Source organism: Panthera uncia (genome assembly GCF_023721935.1).
Source record: "Panthera uncia isolate 11264 chromosome C1 unlocalized genomic scaffold, Puncia_PCG_1.0 HiC_scaffold_3, whole genome shotgun sequence".
NCBI classification, from domain to species: domain Eukaryota; kingdom Metazoa; phylum Chordata; class Mammalia; order Carnivora; family Felidae; genus Panthera; species Panthera uncia.
In genome coordinates, this window is record NW_026057584.1 from 44,300,706 (window position 1) to 44,321,422 (window position 20,717).

The following is a 20,717-nucleotide window of genomic DNA, read 5'->3' on the forward strand; positions in this document are numbered from 1 at the left end:
AGAACAAGCAATCCTAAAATTCATATGGAACCACAAAAGGCCCCGAATAGCCAAAGTAATATTGAAGAAGACCACCAAAGCAGGAGGCATCACAATCCCAGACTTTAGCCTCTACTACAAAGCTGTAATCATCAAGACAGCATGGTATTGGCACAAAAACAGACACATAGACCAATGGAATAGAATAGAAACCCCAGAACTAGACCCACAAACGTATGGCCAACTAATCTTTGACAAAGCAGGAAAGAACATCCAATGGGAAAAGGTCTCTTTAACAAATGGGGCTGGGAGAACTGGACAGCAACATGCAGAAGATTGAAACTAGACCACTTTCTCACACCATTCACAAAAATAAACTCAAAATGGATAAAGGACCTGAATGTGAGGAAACTATCAAAACCCTAGAGGAGAAAGCAGGAAAAGACCTCTCTGACCTCAGCCGTAGCAATCTCTTACTTGACACATCCCCAAAGGCAAGGGAATTAAAAGCAAAAATGAACTACTGGGACCTTGTGAAAATAAAAAGCTTCTGCACCGCAAAGGAAACAACCAACAAAACTAAAAGGCAACCAATGGAATGGGAAAAGATATTTGCAAATGACATATCCGACAAAGGGCTAGTATCCAAAATCTATAAAGAGCTCACCAAACTCCACACCCGAAAAACAAATAACCCAGTGAAGAAATGGGCAGAAAACATGAATAGACACTTCTCTAAAGAAGACATCCAGATGGCCAACAGGCACATGAAAAGATGCTCAACGTCGCTCCTCATCAGGGAAATACAAATCAAAACCACACTCAGATATCACCTCACGCCAGTCAGAGTGGCCAAAATGAACAAATCAGGGGACTATAGATGCTGGCGAGGATGTGGAGAAACGGGAACCCTTTTGCACTGTTGGTGGGAATGCAAACTGGTGCAGCCACTCTGGAAAACAGTGTGGAGGTTCCTCAGAAAATTAAAAATAGACCTACCCTATGACCCAGCAATAGCACTGCTAGGAATTTACCCAAGGGATACAGGAGTGCTGATGCATAGGGGCACTTGTACCCCAATGTTTATAGCAGCACTCTCAACAATAGCCAAATTATGGAAAGAGACTAAATGTCCATCAACTGATGAATGGATAAAGAAATTGTGGTTTATATACACAATGGAGTACTACGTGGCAATGAGAAAGAATGAAATATGGCCTTTTGTAACAACATGGATGGAACTGAAGAGTGTTATGCTGAGTGAAATAAGCCATACAGAGAAAGACAGATACCATATGGTTTCACTCTTATGTGGATCCTGAGAAACTTAATAGAAACCCATGGGGGAGGGGAAGGAAAAAAAAAAAAGAGGTTAGAGTGGAAGAGAGCCAAAGCATAAGAGACTCTTAAAAACTGAGAACAAACTGAGGGTTGATGGGGAGTGGGAGGGAGGGGAGGGTGGGTGATGGGTATTGAGGAGGGCACCTTTTGGGATGAATACTGGGTGTTATGGAAACCAATTTGACAATAAACTTCATATATTGAAAAAAAAAAAACCATAAAAAAAAACTTATTTTCAACCTAGAATTCTACCTCTACCAGACTATCAAGAGAAGTACAAAATAAAGTCATTCTTGTATATAAAAGTCTACCTCTCATATCCCCTTTCTGTGGAAGTTAACTAAAGATGTATATGAGAAAAATGATAACAAAGACTAAGAAAGAAAAAGGCATGGGATATAAGAAATAGTGGAAACAACTAGTACTCCTATGAAAAAAAATTCCATTCCAGGATAAGATCTGTGCAGAATGCCTGATATGTGATCAGTCCAAATAAGAAATTGGGTTCTAAATCTAATTATTTAAAAAAAAAAATGGAACTCTAGCTATAGTTGGAGTAAGTAAAAGTGCTGGATTTTATTGCTGAGAAGATGAAGAAAAGTTTCTTCACTTAAAAAAGGGAAAAAACCCAGATCTTAGAAACTCCAGCAAGAAAACAAGAAACTATATAAGAGTTCACAGATAAAGCAAAGAAAAACATGACATTTTGAGCAATAAATAGGACAACAAGAAAGGATATTCTATTTAATTGGGACAATAGAAATAGTCTCATTTGTATGGCATGGATATATAACGTGGATTCTTAAGAAATGTGATCCTAGAACAATACTAGGCTTTACAATGTAAATTATTTGTAGCCATAGTAATATACTCCATATAAGTTTTCAACTTTTAGAATCAATTTTCAAACAAAAGATGGAAAATTTAAAAATGGTTATAAAAGAAAACAAATTGCTTGACAACATAAAAGTAGAGTGGACACAATTGAGAGAGGGAAGAGCAAGTAAGAGTTGGAGTGTTCATAACCTCATCTAACATTATAAGAACTCAAAAAGCACTGTCTGAAGCTAGAGATCAAGAAAAGAAAGATGCAGAATCTATTTAGAATAGGAAAGGGAAAACAAAGGTAAGAGAACTCAACTCTTCTTTAATACTGAAATGTAAACAGATAAGATACTCAATTGAAAATCATTATAAAAAAAATAATGGAACCACAATGCTTAAAATTAAAAACAAATACAAAGATAAAAACAGGAAGTAGGGATAGGGAGAGAGGGTTAAATATAAGCTGTAAATGTTATGTTCTTTTTTTACCTATACATATATTTAAGTAAAATGTTACAAGAACTTATTGCCACCTCAACTCCCTAGAAGAAAAATAATTGAGTTTCATTGGTAAACCAGAATTATTAAAGAACACTTTGTTGTATACCTGAGATTCTTCACAGTGGTACTGAAAGGATTCCATGTTGCCCATAACAGCAGTCCCCAGAACAGACATGAGAGCCATCTTATGATCAGATACTCTAGTTTTCTGCCAAATAACCGCCTAAGGACAAAAGACACAGACAACTTTGAATACAATTTAGATTTACTAAACTCAAGTACTACACCATTTATTTCTGTATTTAGCATTCATCCCCAGCTTGTATTTTCAATATCATTTAGAAGAGAAGCATGGGCTATACAGTCAGTCAGAACTCTGGTTCTGAATTTTAGTAACTGTATATGTTACAGCATAAAATCTATTTAACTTCCCCTAACCTCGGTGTTCTCTCTACAAGATGACTAACAATATTTATCTCCCAGAATTGTTGAAAGATGAAAATATACAATGTAGGCAAACACAAAGGCCAGTACCTAATCCTAAACTTTAGAATATATAATTCAAAGTACATTTAAATTGTTAAGCTAAATGATTTCTGTAAATAAACTCCTATAAAAATTTGAGATAATGCATGCTCTTTAAAATTATCTTTGGGGTGCCTGGGTGGCTCAGTCAGTTAAGCGTCCAACTTCAGCTCAGGTCATGATCTCACAGTTTGTGGGTTTGAGCCCCACGTCGGGCTCTGTGCTGACAGCTCAGAGCCGGGTGGCTGTTTCAGATTCTGGGTCTTCCTCTCTCTCTGCCCCTCCCCTGTTCATGCTCTGTCTCTGTCTCAAGAATAAATGTTAAAAAAAATTTTTTTAAATAAAAAAATAAATAAAATAAAATTATCTTTCTATGTTACTTCTATCCCGACTTTCTCCAGGGTTTTTATTAAGAAAGGGTGCTGAATTTTGTCAAATGCTTTTTCTGCATCAATTGACAGGATCATATAGTTCTTATCTTTTCTTTTATTAATGTGATGTATCACATTGGTTGATTTGCAAATATTGAACTAGCCCTGCAGCCCAGGAATGAATCCCACTTGATCACGGTGAATAATTTTTTTTATATGCTGTTGAATTCGATTTGCTAGCATCTTGTTGAGAATTTTTGCATCCATATTCATCAGGGATATTGGCCTATAGTTCTCTTTTTTTGCTGGGTCTCTGTCTGGTTTGGGAATCAAACTAATGCTGGCTTCATAAAATAAGCCTGGAAGTTTCCCTTCCCTTTCTAATGAAAAGCCCACAGCTAATATCAATGGGGAAAAACTGAGAACTTTTCCCCGGAGATCAGGAACATGACAGGGATGTCCACTCTCACCGCTGTTGTTTAATGTAGTGTTGGAAATTCTAGCATCAGCAATCAGACAACAAAATGAAATCAAAGGCATCAAATTTGGCAAAGATGAAGTCAAGCTTTCACTTTTTGCAGATGACATGATATTATACATGGAAAACCTGACAGACTCCACCAAAAGTCTGCTAGAACTGATACATGAATTCAGCAAAGTCGCAGGATACAAAATTAACGTACAGAAATCAGGTGCATTCTTATACACTAATAATGAAGCAACAGAAATACAAATAAAGAAACTGATCCCATTCACAATTGTACCAAGAAGCATAAACTACCCGGAATAAACCTAACCAAAGAGGTAAAAGATCTGTATGTTGAAAACTATAGAAAGCTTATGAAGAAAACTGAAGAAGATACAAAGAAATGGAAAAACAGTCTGTGCTCATGGATTGGAAGAATAATATTGTTAAAATGTCAATACTACCCAAAGCAATCTACATGTTCAATGCAATCCCTATCAAAATTGCACCAGCATTCTTCTTGAGGCTAGAACAAGCAGTCCTAAATTTTTTTTAACGTTTTTTTTTAACGTTTATTTATTTTTGAGACAGAGAGAGACAGAGCGAGACAGAGCATGAACGGGGGAGGGTCAGAGAGAGAGGGAGACACAGAATCGGAAGCAGGCTCCAGGCTCTGAGCCATCAGCCCAGAGTCTGACGCGGGGCTCGAACTCACGGACCGTGAGATCGTGACCTGAGCTGAAGTCGGACGCTTAACCGACTGAGCCACCCAGGCACCCCAAGCAGTCCTAAAATTTGTATGGAACCACAAAAGACCCCGAATAGCCAAAGTAATACTGAAGAAGACCACCAAAGCAGGAGGTATCACAATCCCAGGCTTTAGCCTCTACCACAAAGCTGTAATCATCAAGACAGCATGGTACTGGCACAAAAACAGACACATAGACCAATGGAATAGAACAGAGACTCCAGAACTGAACCCACAAAAGTATGGACAACTAATCTTTGACAAACCAGGAAAGAACATCCAATGGAAAAAAGACAATCTCTTTAACAAATGGTGCTGGGAGAACTGGACAGCAACATGCAGAAGGATGAAACTAGATCACTTTCTTACACCATTCACAAAATAAACTCAAAATGGATAAAGGGCCTGAATGTGAGACAGGAAACCATCAAAACCCTAGAGGAGAAAGCAGGAAAAAACCTCTCTGACCTCAGCCACGGCAATTTCTTACTTGACACATCTCCAAAGGCAAGGGACTTAATATCAAAAATGAACTATTGGGACCTCATGAAAATAAAAAGCTTCTGCAAAGCAAAGGAAACAACCAACAAAACTAAAAGGCAACCAATGGAATGGGAAAAGATATTTGCAAATGACATATCGGACAAAGGGCTAGTATCTAAAATCTGTAAGGAACTCACCAAACTCCACACCCAAAAACCAAATAATCCAGTGAAGAAATGGGCAGAAAACATGAATAGACACTTCTCTAAAGAAGACATCCAGATGGCCAACAGGCACAAGAACAAATGCTCAACGTCGCTCCTCATTAGGGAAATACAAATCAAAACCACACTCAGATATCACCTCACGCCAGTCAGAGTGGCCAAAATGAACAAATCAGGAGACTATAGATGCTGGCGAGGATGTGGAGAAATGGGAACCCTCCTGCACTGTTGGTGGGAATGCAAATTGGTGCAGTCACTCTGGAAAACAGTGTGGAGGTTCCTCAAAAAATTAAAAATAGATCTACTCTATGACCCAGCAATAATACTGCTAGGAATTTACCCAAGGCACACAGGAGTGCTGATGCATAGGGGCACTTGTACCCCAATGTTTATAGCAGCACTTTCAACAATAGCCAAATTTTGGGAAGAGCCTAAATGTCAACTGATGAATGGATAAAGAAGTTGTGGTTTATACATACAATGGGATACTATTTGGCAATGAGAAAGAATGAAATATGGCCTTTTGTAGCAACGTGGATGGAACTGGAGAGTGTGATGCTAAGTGAAATAAGTCATTACAGAGAAAGATAGATACCATGTTTTCACTCTTATGTGGATCCTGAGAAACTTAACAGAAGACCATGGGGGAGGGGAAGGGGAAAAAAAAAAGTTAGCGAGGGATGGAGGCAAACCATAAGACACTCTTAAAAACTGAGAATAAACTGAGGTTTGATGGGAGGGAGGGGAAAGTGGGTGATGGGCACTGAGGAGGGCACCTGTTGGGATGAGCACTGGGTGTTGTATGGAAACCAATCTGACAATAAATTTCATATTAAAAAAATGAAATAAAATAAAATTGTCTTTGTAATTACCTTTTATATACAGAACACTTACAAAAAGCTAAGTGAACCTCACAGACATAAAAGCTAAATAACGAGCCCAGATTTTTTCCACTGCAAATATGTAGTAGGGTAGTTTAAAAGAATCATGGTCCCGAGAGACTGACCAAAGTTTGACTGTGAAGTGCACCATCAGGTATGATATACTGCAATTTCTTCAGTTAACAAGATCCAATTATAGTCAAATCTCTGGAGACCATCAATACAGTCATAAGTTGTTCACTCAACAAATATTTACATGGCACTTCCTAAATCCTGAGAAAAATGTGTAAAGGGGCTAGGAGAAAACATTAACATTCAAGGGACCTGCAGAGGAAAAACAGACTGAAAAGGAGTGGCCACAAAGGCAGGAAGAGCTACCAAACAGTATGGTACACAGAACAAGAAAAATTTTTAAGAAGAAAGTAGTCATATTTGACCAATGTCAAGAGTCCAATGTCGAGTATGCAAAGATGTGGCCACAGGATTTAGCAATCAGTTCCAGGAAAGGAGAGTAAATAAAGCCAAATTTCAATGGCTGGATAGTGATTAAAGTGAGGACATTAAAAAAAAAAAAGATGAACCTAGATAGTATTTCAGAAAGTTTGGCTGTAGGGGTTTCTGGGTGGCTCAGTTGGTTAAGTGTCCACCTCTTGATTTCAGTTCAGGTCACGATCTTACAGCTCAAGAGACTGAGTCCCATGTCAGGCTCTGCACTGACAGCGTAGAGCCTGTTGGGATTCTCTGTCTCTCTCTCTCTCTGCCCACCCCCCCCACTCGTGCATACACTCTCTCTCATTCTCTATTAAAATAAATAAACATTTAGACAGTTTGGCTATAAACTGAAAGCAGAGGAATAATCGAGGCAAGTGTGGATCAAGGGTGGGTCTTAATATGACACACTTGAATCAGAAGCAATGAAGAAGAATGGGTCACACACAGGTAGGTTTATAGATTCAATGACTGGAGGTTGATAAGTTCCTCTTTGTTCTATTTTTTTTTTTTCCCCTGTAATGTAGAAAAGTTACTGGTTGTGAGTGAAAACATACCGATTTAAATATCTGATTGCAGAGAAGGCTTGAGAGAGAGAGAGAGAGAGAGAGAGACAGAGAAAGAGAGGTTCTGACTTGACCAAAAGAGAGACCTTCTGACTGGCCAAACAAGCTCCTTAACATGACCAGGAACTTACACAGGCAGTTTTAAGTACTAACAATATTATATATACTAAAATGAAAGGTGAAGTAAATAGATTCATGTTGTCCTCTAACTGGCAGGTTAGGGGATAGTAATGAAGGAAAGTGCTCTTCTGGACATAACAATTAGCACTGACTCTGCATGTTGATGTTTATCATCTGTAAAGCACTGTTTTTAGAATCTTAAAGACAAACCTGCTTGGGAAAACACAGGTAGTACTCAATAAGACAAACTACCTGATATTTAACAGGAAAAACTTATTCCTAGCGTTTTATTAATACTAATTCAACAGGAGTTATGATTTAGGAAAAACTTAATTGACACTACTATCATAGAAACTACTGTTAATTTTCACAACTATTTCATGTAGGTATTATTATCTCATTATGTAAATGAGGAAACTGAAGCTGATACTGACTGATTTACCCAAAGAAACTTAGATAGCAGGTCATGGAACCATGATTTATACCCAACTTTTATGGCTACAAACTCACTGTTTTTACTTTGCTAACATCCCTCCCCTCTCTAGTTAAAAACAGTAATAAGCTAGAGCCAATGCCAGACCCTAATTGGGAATTCTTAAAGAGAAATGCATTTTCATGTATAATTACCCTCCATGGCTATGTGATAACTATCTGTCTAATTAACTTGAGGGTATTAATGTATTCTCAAACCAAAATTATTTTTAATCTATTCACTTAAAGGTAAATAATTGGGGTCCCCCCCCAAAAAAGAACACATACCAGAATAATGAAACCAAAAAAGATAGGGAACTACTATCCTATAATCCTAAAATCACAGTATTTTTCAGACTACAGCTGTCAGTACCAACCTTAATCTTATTATAACAGAGCCTTATACCTAAGGATTTCTAAATTTCCAATAATTTTCATTCATTAATATACATATAAATATAGATGTGCAGTAATTAGGCCCAAAGTGCACAGCAAAATGACAGAATGAGGAAGACAATTTAGGTATTGTTCCATCCTAAATTTCAACATCTCACTATTATGTATTGCTTTGAAAGTGACCTGAATTAGAAAAAAATATACAAACTACATGAAATCTAAGTATTAAAAAATAGTAAACAATTAAAAACTGAGGTATAGGTTTAATGTGTATATTTCTAAATAAAAAATTATGTCTTGGTAACTACATTTATAGTTAAAGGACAATACACTGGACTATTTAAAACTGTCACTGCTCCAGGAAACATGGGATGAAGAATCACAAGAACATTTTTAATCTTTAATTTCATTACATACAATATATACTTATCCCAATTAATTAGAGAAACTGATTTTGAATTTTTTCAGCAAATATTTACTGAGCATTAACTTCATACCAGATTCCATGCTAAAAGCTGGGAATACAAAGATGAAAGGATAAGGAACTGGCTCTCAACAAGCTAAAAATATAAAAGGAAAACAAAATATTAAAATAATTATAATGCATAATACCTCCCAAAAAACAAAAATCCAGGGCTGGATGGTTTTCCAGGGGAATTCTCAAGCATTTAAAGAAGAGTTAACACCTATTCTTTTGAAGCTGTTCCAGAAAATAGAAATGGAAGGAAAACTTCAAACTCATTCTATGAGGCCAGCATTACCTTGATTCCAAAACCAGACAAGGACCCCACTAAAAAGGAGAACTATAGACCAATTTCCCTGATGAACATGAATGCAAAAATTCTCAACAAGATACTAGCTAACCAGATCCAACAGTACATTAAAAGAATTATTCACCACAATCAAGTGGGACTTATACCTGGGATGCAAGGTTGGTTTAATGTCTGCAAATCAATGTGATATATTGCGTTAATAAAATAAAGAGTAAGAACCACGTGATCCTCTCAACAGATGCAGAGAAAGCATTCAACAAAATACAGCATCCTTTCTTGATAAAAACCCTCAAGAAAGTAGGGATAGAAGGATCATACCTCAAGATCACAGAAGCCATATATGAGAGACCCACTGCTAATATCATCCTCAATGGGGAAAAACTGACAGCTTCCCCCTTAGGTCAGGAACATGACCGGGATGTCCACTCATACCACTGTTATTCAATACAGTATTGGAAGTCTTAGCCTCAGCAATCAGACAACACAAAGGAATAAAAGATACCCAAACTGGCAAGGAGGAAGTCAAACTTGCACTCTTCACAGATGACATGATATTCTATACAGAAAACCCAAAAGATTCTACCAAAAAACTGAGCTAGAATTGATTCATGAATTCAGCAAAGTTGTAGGATATAAAATCAATGCACAGAAATCAGTTGCATTTCTATACACCAATAATGAAGCAACAGAAGGAGAATTCAAAGAATTGATCCCATTTACAATTGCACCAAAACTCATAAAATACCTACAAATAAACCTAACCAAAGAGGTGAAAAATCTATACACTGAAAACTATAGAAAGCTTATAAAAGAAACTTAAGAAGACACACACACACACACACACACACACACACACACAAAGGAAAAATATTCCATGCTCATGGATTGGAAGAACAAATATTGTTAAAATGTCAATACTACCCAAAGCAATCTACATATTTAATGCCATACCTATGAAAACAACACCAGCATTCTTCACAGAGCTAGAACAAACAATCCTAAAATTTGTATGGGATCAGAAAAGCCAAAGCAATCCTGAAAAAGAAAACCAACGCTGGAGGCATCACAATTCTGGATTTCAAGCTGTATTACAAAGCTATAATCATCAAGACAGTATATAGTGGCACAGAAACAGACACTCAGATCGATGGAACAGAATAGAGAACCCAGAAATGGACCCACAAACATATGGCCAACTAATCTTTGACAAAGCTGGAAAGAATACCCAATGGAATAAAGACAGTCTCTTTAGCAAATGGTGTTGGGGAAACTGGACAGCCAAATGCAGAATGAACCTGGACCATTTTCTTACACCATACACAAAAATAAACTCAAAATGGATGAAAGACCTAAAAATAAAACAGGAAGTCATCAAAATCCTCGAGGAGAAAGCAGGCAAAAACCTCTTTGACTTCGGCCACAGCAACTTCTTACTCAACACATCTCTGGAGGAAAGGGAAACAAAAGCAAAAATGAACTATTGGGACCTCATCAAAATAAAAAGCTTCTGCACAGCGAAAGAAACAATCAGCAAAACTAAAAGGCAACCAACGGAATGGGAGAAGATATTTGCAAATGACATATCAGATAAAAGGTTAGTATCCAAAATCTATAAAGAACTTACAAAACTCAACACCTGAAAAACAAAGAATTCAGTGAAGAAATGGGCAAAAGACATGAACAGACACTGTTCAAAATAAGACATCCATATGGCTAACAGACACATGAAAAAAATGCTCAACATCACTCATCATCTGGGAAATACAAATCAAAACCACAATGAGAAAACACCTCACACCTGTCAGAATGGCTAACGTTAACAACTCTGGCAACAACAGATGTTGGTGAGGATGTAGAGAAAGAAGATCTCTTTTGCACTGCTGGTGGGAATGCAAACTGATGCAGCCATTCTGGAAAACAGTATGGAGGTTCCTCAAAAAATTAAAAATAGAACTACCCAACGACCCAGCAATTACACTACTAGGTATTTATCCAAAGGATAAAGGTGTGCTGTTTCGAAGGGACACATGCACCCCAATGTTTGTAGCAGTGCTCTCAACAATAGCCAAAGTATGGAAAGAGCCCAAATGTCCATCAACAGATGACTGGATAAAGAAGATGTGGTATATGTATAAAATGGAGTAGGGGCGCCTGGGTGGCTCAGTCGGTTAAGTGGCCGACTTCGGCTCAGGTCACGATCTCGCGGTCCGTGAGTTCGAGCCCCGCGTCGGGCTCTGTGCTGACCGCTCAGAGCCTGGAGCCTGTTTCGGATTCTGTGTCTCCCTCTCTCTCTGATCCTCCCCCGTTCATGCTCTGTCTCTCTCTGTCCCAAAAAAATAAATAAAAAACGTTGAAAAAAAAAAAAAAGAAAAAATAAATAAACGTTAAAAAAAAATTAAAAAAAAAAAAGGGAGTATTACTTGGCAATCAAAAAGAATGAAATCTTGCCATTTGCAACTATGTGGATGGAACTAGAGGGTATTATGCTAAGTGAAATTAGTCAAAGACAAGTATCATATGACTTCACTCATATGTGGAATTTAAATACAAAACAGGTGAACACAGGAGAAGGGAAGCAAAAATGATATAAAAACAGGGAGGGGGACAAAACATAAGAGACTCTTAAATACAGAGAACTGAGGGTTGCTGGAGGGGTTGTGGACAAGAGGCATAGAAGAAGACACTTGTTGGGATGAGCAATGGGTGTTATACGTAGGGGGTGAATCACTGCATTCCACTCCTGAAATCATTATTGCACTATATGCTAACTAACTTTGATGTAAATTAAATAAAAATAAATAAAAATTATAATGCATTATAAAAACTGCTATTACAAAACACAGAGGAGGCATTGTAGAAGAAACCTAGGTCTACTTCACAGAGCCAAATGCATGTGCAGTGAGACCTGAAAGGAGCTGGCCATCCACAAATCATGGGAAGGGCAATGCTGACAGACAGAAGGGCACATGCAACACATGGAAGCATAGAGAATATGCCTTTGCTGGGGATGGAAGCTGGACAGAAAGGAGCAAGATCCTGAATGAACTATCATATCATGGAAGCAAGTTTATAGTTTATCTTACATGCAATGCAGAGTCACTGGAGAAACACATCTAGTTGGGAAAATGCCTGATCACACATAGATATCAGAAAAAGATCTTTGGATTTTAAGGACATTATGTTAAGTGAGAGAAGTCAGACAAAGATAAATACTGTATGATATCATTCATATATGGAATGTAAAGACAAACTTGTAGAAATCAGAGAATAAAATGGTAGTTACTAGGGGATGGGGAAATAGGACAGATGTTGTTTAAAGGTACAAACTTGCAACAAGTAGTAAATAAGTCCTAGAGATCTAATGCATAATATAGCAAATACTGACAACAGTATTGCATAATAATCATTAAACTTATTATGAGAGCAGAACCTAATTATCCCAACCACTAAAGAAAATTATGTAATATGACAGAAATACTTATTATTGCTACAATGGTAACTATATTACAATATATAAATGTATCATTTAACATGCTGTACATCTTTCTTTTTAATTAAAAAAAAATTTTTTTTACATTTTATTTTTGAGAGAGAGACAGACAGACCACAAGTGGGGGAGGGGCAGAGAGAGAGAGAGAGAGAGAGAGAGAGAGAGAGAGACACAGAATCCAAAGCAGGCTCCAGGCTCTGAGCTGTCAGCACAGAGCCCGATGTGGGGCTTGACCCACAGACCGTGAGATCATGACCTGAGCTGAAGTCAGATGCTCAACCAACTGAGCCACCTAGGTGCCCCATAACATGCTGTATATATCTTAAATTTATGTAATAGGTAAATTGTATTTAAATCAAAATGATCTTTTATAACAATGATTTATTGAGAACTGAAACTAAAGTAATATGGATTTTTAAAAATGTGATTGTATTAATCCAACTCAAAGTGTCTCAACTTATACTGAGGACATGCAAAATTGATGAAGTCCACATTCATAAAATATTCCCATTAAGCCCTGAGGACTGTGTGTGATTCCTGGCACACTAGCTGTAAAGCTACCAATTTTTCTTCCACTTACCAAAAAACAAAGTGGAATACAAGTTAGTGAAAATGACATTTACAGGATTATTCCTCTAGTTTTTTTTTTTTAAGGTAAAACAATTGCAATCTCTGGTATTTTACTAATATTAATACTGTGGTTGAGACTGGTCTAGGTAATAGAACCACACATATTGCTAAGAGGGGAAGAGAACACGGATAAACTAAAGGACATGAAATAGACTTAATGTGACTTGGTGACTGACTGCATGTGGAGAGGAAGAAAAGAAGAATCAGGAATGTAATGGTGTCCCTGGTATCAAGAACACTGTCATATACCCAATAGGGCACAACAAACAATTTGTTGAAGGAGTGAACATTTGTAGAATACATTTTTCTAGAGAAAAGTAACCTGAGTGGAATTGAAAACTACTTCTTTATTTTTAAAAATTAAGACTGTGGGTTGTCATCTCACTACATGGGTTAGAAATTATAGTCTTTGGGGCACCTGGATGGTTCAGTAGGTTAAGCATCTGACTCATGATCTCAGCTCAGGTCTTGAACTCAGGGTAGTGAGTTCAAGCCCCAAGTTAAGCTCCATGCTGGGTGTGGGGGCTTAAAAAAAAAAAAAAGGAAAGAAATTATAGTCTTTGTTTACTAATTTACTTTAGGAAATCCAAAGGAACCTCTATTTTTCTTTCATTTTTTAAATATTACACTTTTATTGAGATACAATTCATAAATCATACAAATTCTCCCATTTTAAGTGTATAAGACAATGGTTTTCAGTATATTTACAAGGTTATGCAACTATCACAACTAATTTTAGAACAATTTTATCATTCCAAAGAGAAACCCTGTACCCATTAACACCCTCCATTCTCTGCCACCTTTACCCAAGGTGATCACTAATTTACCTTCTGTCTCTATAAATTTGCCTACTTGGGGTTTTTCATATAAATGGAATCATACAATACATAGTTTTTTGTGAGTGGTTTCTTTCACTTAATGTAACATTTTCAAGGCTTATCCATGTTGTACCAGTGCCCCCCTGTTGTTGTTGTTGTTTTGAAGGAGATTTCACGATGTTTGGCTTTAGATGTCTGTGAGATTTTTCCCTAGATCACATGAGATTTGTCAGTAGGGAATGGGGGGAGGATTAGGGGGAGAGGGAGAGAGAATTTTAAGCAGGTTCCATACCCACTGCAGAGCAGAGCCCAGCATGGGGCTCAATCTCACAAACTATGAAACGATGACCTGAGTTGAAATCAAGAGTCAGACACTTAATCAACTGAGCCATCCAGGTGGCACTCTCCTTCCTTTTTTAATGATTAAGTAATATTCCATTGTATGGATATATTTTTCAACTATCCTTTCACTGGATGATATATGTTTGGATTATTTCTACCTTTTGGCTATTATGGATGATGTGGATATGAACATTCATGTGCAAGTTTTTGTGTGAAATACGTTTCCATTTCTCTTGGGTATGTTCCTAGAAGTGAAATTGCTGGGTAATATGGTAACTATTTTTTGAGGAAATGCCAGACTGTAATCTTTACATTTCCTGTATGTTTGCACGTAAATAGACAAAGAACTGCTGGATTCTTTCTTTCTTTTTTTTTTAATGTTTCTTTATTCATTTTTGAGAGAGAGAGAGAGAGAGAGAGAGCAGAGGAGGGGCAGAGAGAGAGAGGGAGAGAGAGAATCCAAGCAGGCTGTCTGTGCAGAGCCTGTTGCGGGGCTCCAACTCACAAACTGTGAGATCATGACCTGAGCCGACATTAAGAGTCGGCCGCTTAAACAACTGAGCCACCCCAGTGCCCCTGCTGGCTTTCTGAATTATAGCTGTTATTTTAAGCCAGCTATTAGCTGGTGTTTTAAGGAATATTCAAAATAACAGAAAGTAGGTAAAGTTCTGAATAATGTACGGGAGTGAAGTGCCCCTGCTTCAAACTTTCCATATCACAAGTTACTCTAAACAAGGAACAGTTGAGCAATAACAATTTATTCACAAAAAGTTTCTCTCTTTAAAGCTACATCTCTGATATATACATGTAAAGATGTTTTAAAAAGTAGTCAAGAAAATATTTCAAGAAAATTAATGTTTTAAGATTTCTAAATTTCCTGCACTGAATACACATAAAACTTGTAATACTTCTAATGTAAATATATTATTTTAGTTTGTATTAGAGTGCTGCCTCAGGTGATGCCTAAAGATATAAATCTTAGCTGCTGATTAATCCAAACATGTTATTTCACTGCCTGACCTGATAAATAGCTAGTGCACAGGATTGCAAAAAGATCACTTGAAGAAATGGGTTCTAAAAAAGCTATCAAACATAAGAATCATTAAATGTAGAATTTCTTTTCTTAAAGTGAACATGGCTAGTAGTTCTGGAACAACATTTCACAGTAGGCGATTATTGCATCAGATCAATGGGGCTAATTTAGGAGCATTTTCTAAATGAGTTACAGTTGGGATAGCAATAAATGATAAAGAGGTCTGCCAACAAATTAAATCTTCATTTCAACTTAGGCAAAGTAAAATTCATTTTCAAAAAAAAGAACCCATTGTGAAAACAATGGATGAAAAATTTTTTAAATGTGGTAATTAAAAATTAAGGATCTTTGTTTTTAAAGAAACTCAATTTTTAAATACTGTATTTTCTACAGCAAGTAGTTTTTAGTTTAGTTTGTTTTCTCCACCATTTCATCAATCCTGTATTCTTTTCTAAAAGAGATTTTCTTTTCACTTCTTGAAGTTTTGCATATATTTTGCCCTAAGGCTGAAAGCTTAACATGTGCTAAAAATACACACACATACCCCCATATGTTTTCTATCTAGGTCACACAAAGTTGGAGCATCTGGATGTGCCAAGTAAGAATCTGACTCTAGTCAGTACGATGACAGTGCAAAAACACCTCAATAAAAAATATATTATTACATGCACATTAAGTAATTGATTGACATTAGCCAAATATATCTTGTCACTCTTCCTATTTCATTGACATACACTATTTGAAGGAAGTGATTAGATGAGATACTCAGTATTAAAGTAGTAAGCCTCAACTGTGAAGTCAATTTGCAATAGCAGGAAAAAGGAGGCTGCACACAGGTGATGTACAATTAACTAAAAAATGCATTGCTATTAACACTGCCTGACCAAAGGTGACTCATTCTAGAATATGAAATAAAAAGTATACATATTGGCCTAGACTGCAATCAAACCTTTGAAACAGATAATATGCACAGATATACTAATAAGTTCCCATCTGAATTTCTTTAAAAAAGCTTTAACTACTTCCAATATAATTATCACTACTGCTAAAAGAATATCACATTGTATTAACATCATAAACATTCATATGACTTGATTCTTGCTAAGTACCCACAGACTAAAATAGGAAGAGTAAAATTTATTCAACACAAGTCTGAATTTAGTATCTCTTATCCTTACTTTTACTCAGCTTCAATGTCTCTTATTTTATATTCATTTTTTGAAATAGAGTATACATAATAATTTTTCCTGAAGATTACAAAGAAATTAGTACCAGTAACTTCACCTATGGGAGGGGAGGCTTATAGGAGCTAATTAAGAGTAATTTTTCACTGTACCTTTTCTTATTTTTTTTTGGTTTTTGAACCCTGTAAAGATAGGATTTTTCAAAAAGTTAAATAAAAATTTAAAAACATGAAATTAATCTTTACATAACTTTCAAAGGAAGATTGTAGACACTCTTTGTGGTCTTTAAAACAAGAAGGATTATTTCCAAGATTTGATTAATCTTATTAGAAATGTTTTTCTAATAATCTTTCAGATTAGCCTTTCTGAAAGCGCTTTCATCTTGGAACCCTGAACCATCACTTCCATCCATATTTAACTTTACAGAAAAGGTTATGTGCAAATCAAGCTGCTTTTGCTTTGTAACTATTTGATTTCAGCTTTTCCTCTTTATTCTCACTGAATAGAATACCTTTTCTATTACAATTGATTTTTCATGAGATATTTCTTCTCCAAACCTGCTGATACTTCTAAGTGAAGCTATCCCAACCATCTCGTCTGCAATGCAACTCCATCCTCCACATGGTTCTCTAGGTCTCTTCGCAGATAAAGACCAATAATGAATAGAAAATCCAGACAGAAGATCAATAAGGAAATGGAAGACCTGAACATTACAGACCAAACAGACCTAACAGACCTATACAGAACAATCCACTCAACAGCAGAATACATCATCTTCTCAAGGTCACATGGATCTTTCTCCAGGACAGATCAAGTGTTAAGACAAAACAAGTCTAACAAATTTAGGCAGACTGAAACCTATCAAGGAATTTTTTCTAACCACAATGGAATGAAACTAGAAATCAACAGGAAGAAAAGTAGAAAAGTCACAGTATGTGGAAATTAAATAACACACTCCTAAACAACCACTGAGTCAAAGACACAAGAATATCAGAAAATACTTTAAGGTAAATGAAAGACAATATACCAAAACTTATGGGATGCAGTAAAAGCAGTACAGTTTATCCAGAGCAATAACACATTAAAAAAGAAAGATGTCAAATAAACAACCTAACTAGCCCAACCAACCAACTTTTCTAGCACCTGAAGGAGCTAGAAAAACAATAAACTAAGAGCAAAGTTAGCAGAAGGAAGGAAATAAAGATTAGAACAGAGCAGAAATAAATTAAAGAGAAAATAGAAAAACAGCAGAAAAAAAACCTAAGAGTTGGTTTTTTTGATACAGTATATTAACAAAATAAAGGATAAAAATTGCATGATTGTCTCAACAGGTGCAGAAAGAGCATTTGATAGAACTCAACACCATTTCATGATTAAAAATTTAATAAACTAGGAATAGGAGGAAAGTACCTCAACATAATAAAAGCCATCTATGAAAATCCCATAGCAGCCATTACACTCCATGGTAAAAAACTAAAAGTTTGGTTTTTTTTTTTTGAGATCAGGAACAAGACAAGGATGCCTGTTTCTGCCACTTCTATTCATCATACAACTTAAAGTCCTGGCTAAAGCAATTAGGCAAGAAAAAGAAATAAAAGGCATCCAAACCAGAAAGGAAGAAGTAAAATTGTCCATGTTTGCAGATGACATGATCCTATACATAGAAAACCCTGAAGACTCCATCAAAAACCTGTTAGGGGGTACGTAAGTGGGTCAGTTGGGTTAGCATCTGACTCTTAATTTCAGCCCAGGTCATGATCTCATGGTTCATGGGTTTGAGAGCCATGTTGGGCTCTGCACTGACAGCACAGAGCCGACTTGGAATTCTCTCTCCCTTTCTCTTTGCCTCTCCTCTGCTCTTTCTCTCTCTCAAAATAACAAAAATAACATATTAAAAAAAAACTTAGAACTAATAAATTCAGTAAAGTTGCGAGATACAAAATCAACATACAAAACCAGCTACGTTCCTATCCACTAACAATGAGCTATCTGAAAAAGAATTAGAAAAGCAATACCATTTACAAGAGCACCAAAAAGGAAAAAAATACTTAGGAATAAATTTAAAAGGTGAAAGACTTGTAGGCTGAGAACTACAAAACACTGACAAAAGAAATTAAAGATGACAAATGGGAAGGCATCCTGTGTTCATGGATCAGAAGATTTAGTATTATTAAAATGTCCATATTACCCAAAGCACTCTACAAATTCAATGCAATTCCTACCAAAAATCCTAATGTCATTCTTTATAGAAATAGAAAAACACAATTCTAAAACTCATGGAACCACAAAAGACCACAAACAGCCCAATCAATCCAGAGGTAAAGAACAAAACTGGAGACATCACACTACCTACTTTCAAAATATATTACTACAGTAAACACAACAGTATGGTAGTGGCATAAAGACAATCATAAAGGCAGATGGAAAAGAGTAGAAAGCCCAGAAATAAATCCATGCATATATGGTCAACTGATATCTGATGAGGGTGTCAAGAACACACAATGCAGAAAGGAGAGTCTCTTCAACCAACAGGGCTGGAAAAATGATATCCATATACAAAAGAACGAAGTCGGACCCTTATCTTACGTTATACATAGAAATCAATTTAAAATGAATTAGAGACTTAAATATAAGACCAAAAATTGTAAAACTCCTAAAAGAGAAGACAGGAGAAAATCTTCATGATGCTGATCTTGGCAATGATTTCTTTGATATTACACCAAAAGCACAAGCAACAAAGAAAAACAGACAAGAGGGACTAATCAAACTAAAATGCTTCTGCACAGCTAAGGAAGCTATCAACAGAATGAAAAGGCAACCCATGGAATGGTAGAAAACATGTACAAACTATATATCTAATGATTAATCTCCAAAGTATGTAAGGCACTCCTACAACTCCCTAACAAAAACACTAATACCAACAAAAAAAATGGGTGAAGACCTTGAACAGACATTTCTCCAAAGAAGAAAATATAAAAAGCCATCAGATATGTGAAAAAATGCTCAATCTCACTAATCATCAGGTAAATGCAAATTAAAACCACAATGAGGTATCACCTCACACCTGTCAGGATGGCTATTATCAAAAACTGAAAAGATAAATATTGAGGAAAATGTGGAAAAACTGGAACCCTTGTATACTATTCATGAGGATGCAAATACTATGGAAATAGTATGGAGGTACCTCAAAATATTAAAAACAGAACTACTATATGATCTAGGAATCCAATCTCATGACAGAGTATTTATTCAAAGGAATTGAAAGCAGGCTCTGAAAGTGGTATTAGCACTCACATTCACTGCAGTATTACATACAACAGCCAGGATGTGGAAACAACTTAAATGTCCACTGACAGATCAATGGTTAAAGAAAATGTAGTATATCCATTTCATAGAATATTATTCAGCCTTAAAAAAGGAAATTCTGTAATATGTGACAACATGGAGGATTCTTGGGGATATTATGCCAAGTGAAATAAGCCAGTCACAGAAAGACAAATACATGATTCTGCTTATATGAGGCATTTAAAATAGTTAAGTTCATTAAATCAAAGAATGGAATGGTAGTTATCCAGGGGATGGGGGGGAGGGGAAAATAGGGAGTTACTAATGAATGGGCATCAAATTTCAGTTAAACACAATTAAGTTCTAAAGATCTGCTGTGTAACATTGTACCTCTAGTCAACAATATTGCACTGTATACTAAAAAGATTAAGAGGTAGCTCTCATGTTAAGTGTTCTTGACAAAATAATGCTTAGAAAGAAAGAGATAAACACCAAATCCAGAGATTCTGAGCTTCTAATACTCCCATCAGCTGGCTCCTGGTGTTTCCCTGATGGTACTTCTCTTCCCAAGCATCCTGTTTTATTCAGGCAAATGTCCTGGTGATAGATAACCTTATTTTCTAATTTTATGCCTTTTTTTTGAGAGAGAGAGGGAGAGAGAAATTGTATGCCCGCATAGGGGTGGGACAGGTAGGGGGGAGAGGAAGAGACAGGGAGAGACAGGGAGAGACAGGGAGAGACAGGGAGAGAGAGAGAGAGAGAGAGAGAGAGAGAGA

The 20,717-nt window shown here is 36.4% G+C and overlaps 1 protein-coding gene across 6 annotated transcripts in view; it reads right to left on the minus strand.

The window, feature by feature from the left end:
• Positions 1 to 20,717, minus strand: part of PMS1 (PMS1 homolog 1, mismatch repair system component) — a 102,527-nt gene that overhangs the window by 33,750 nt on the left and 48,060 nt on the right. For 4 of the 6 annotated variants that reach the window (XM_049615342.1, XM_049615344.1, XM_049615340.1 and 1 more), the window contains one exon: positions 2,753 to 2,869. The exons of the other annotated variants lie outside the window; for them this stretch is intronic. In XM_049615342.1, the coding sequence (XP_049471299.1) occupies positions 2,753 to 2,869 (117 nt within the window). The remainder of the gene's footprint in view (positions 1 to 2,752; positions 2,870 to 20,717) is intronic. 6 annotated transcript variants of the gene reach the window in all.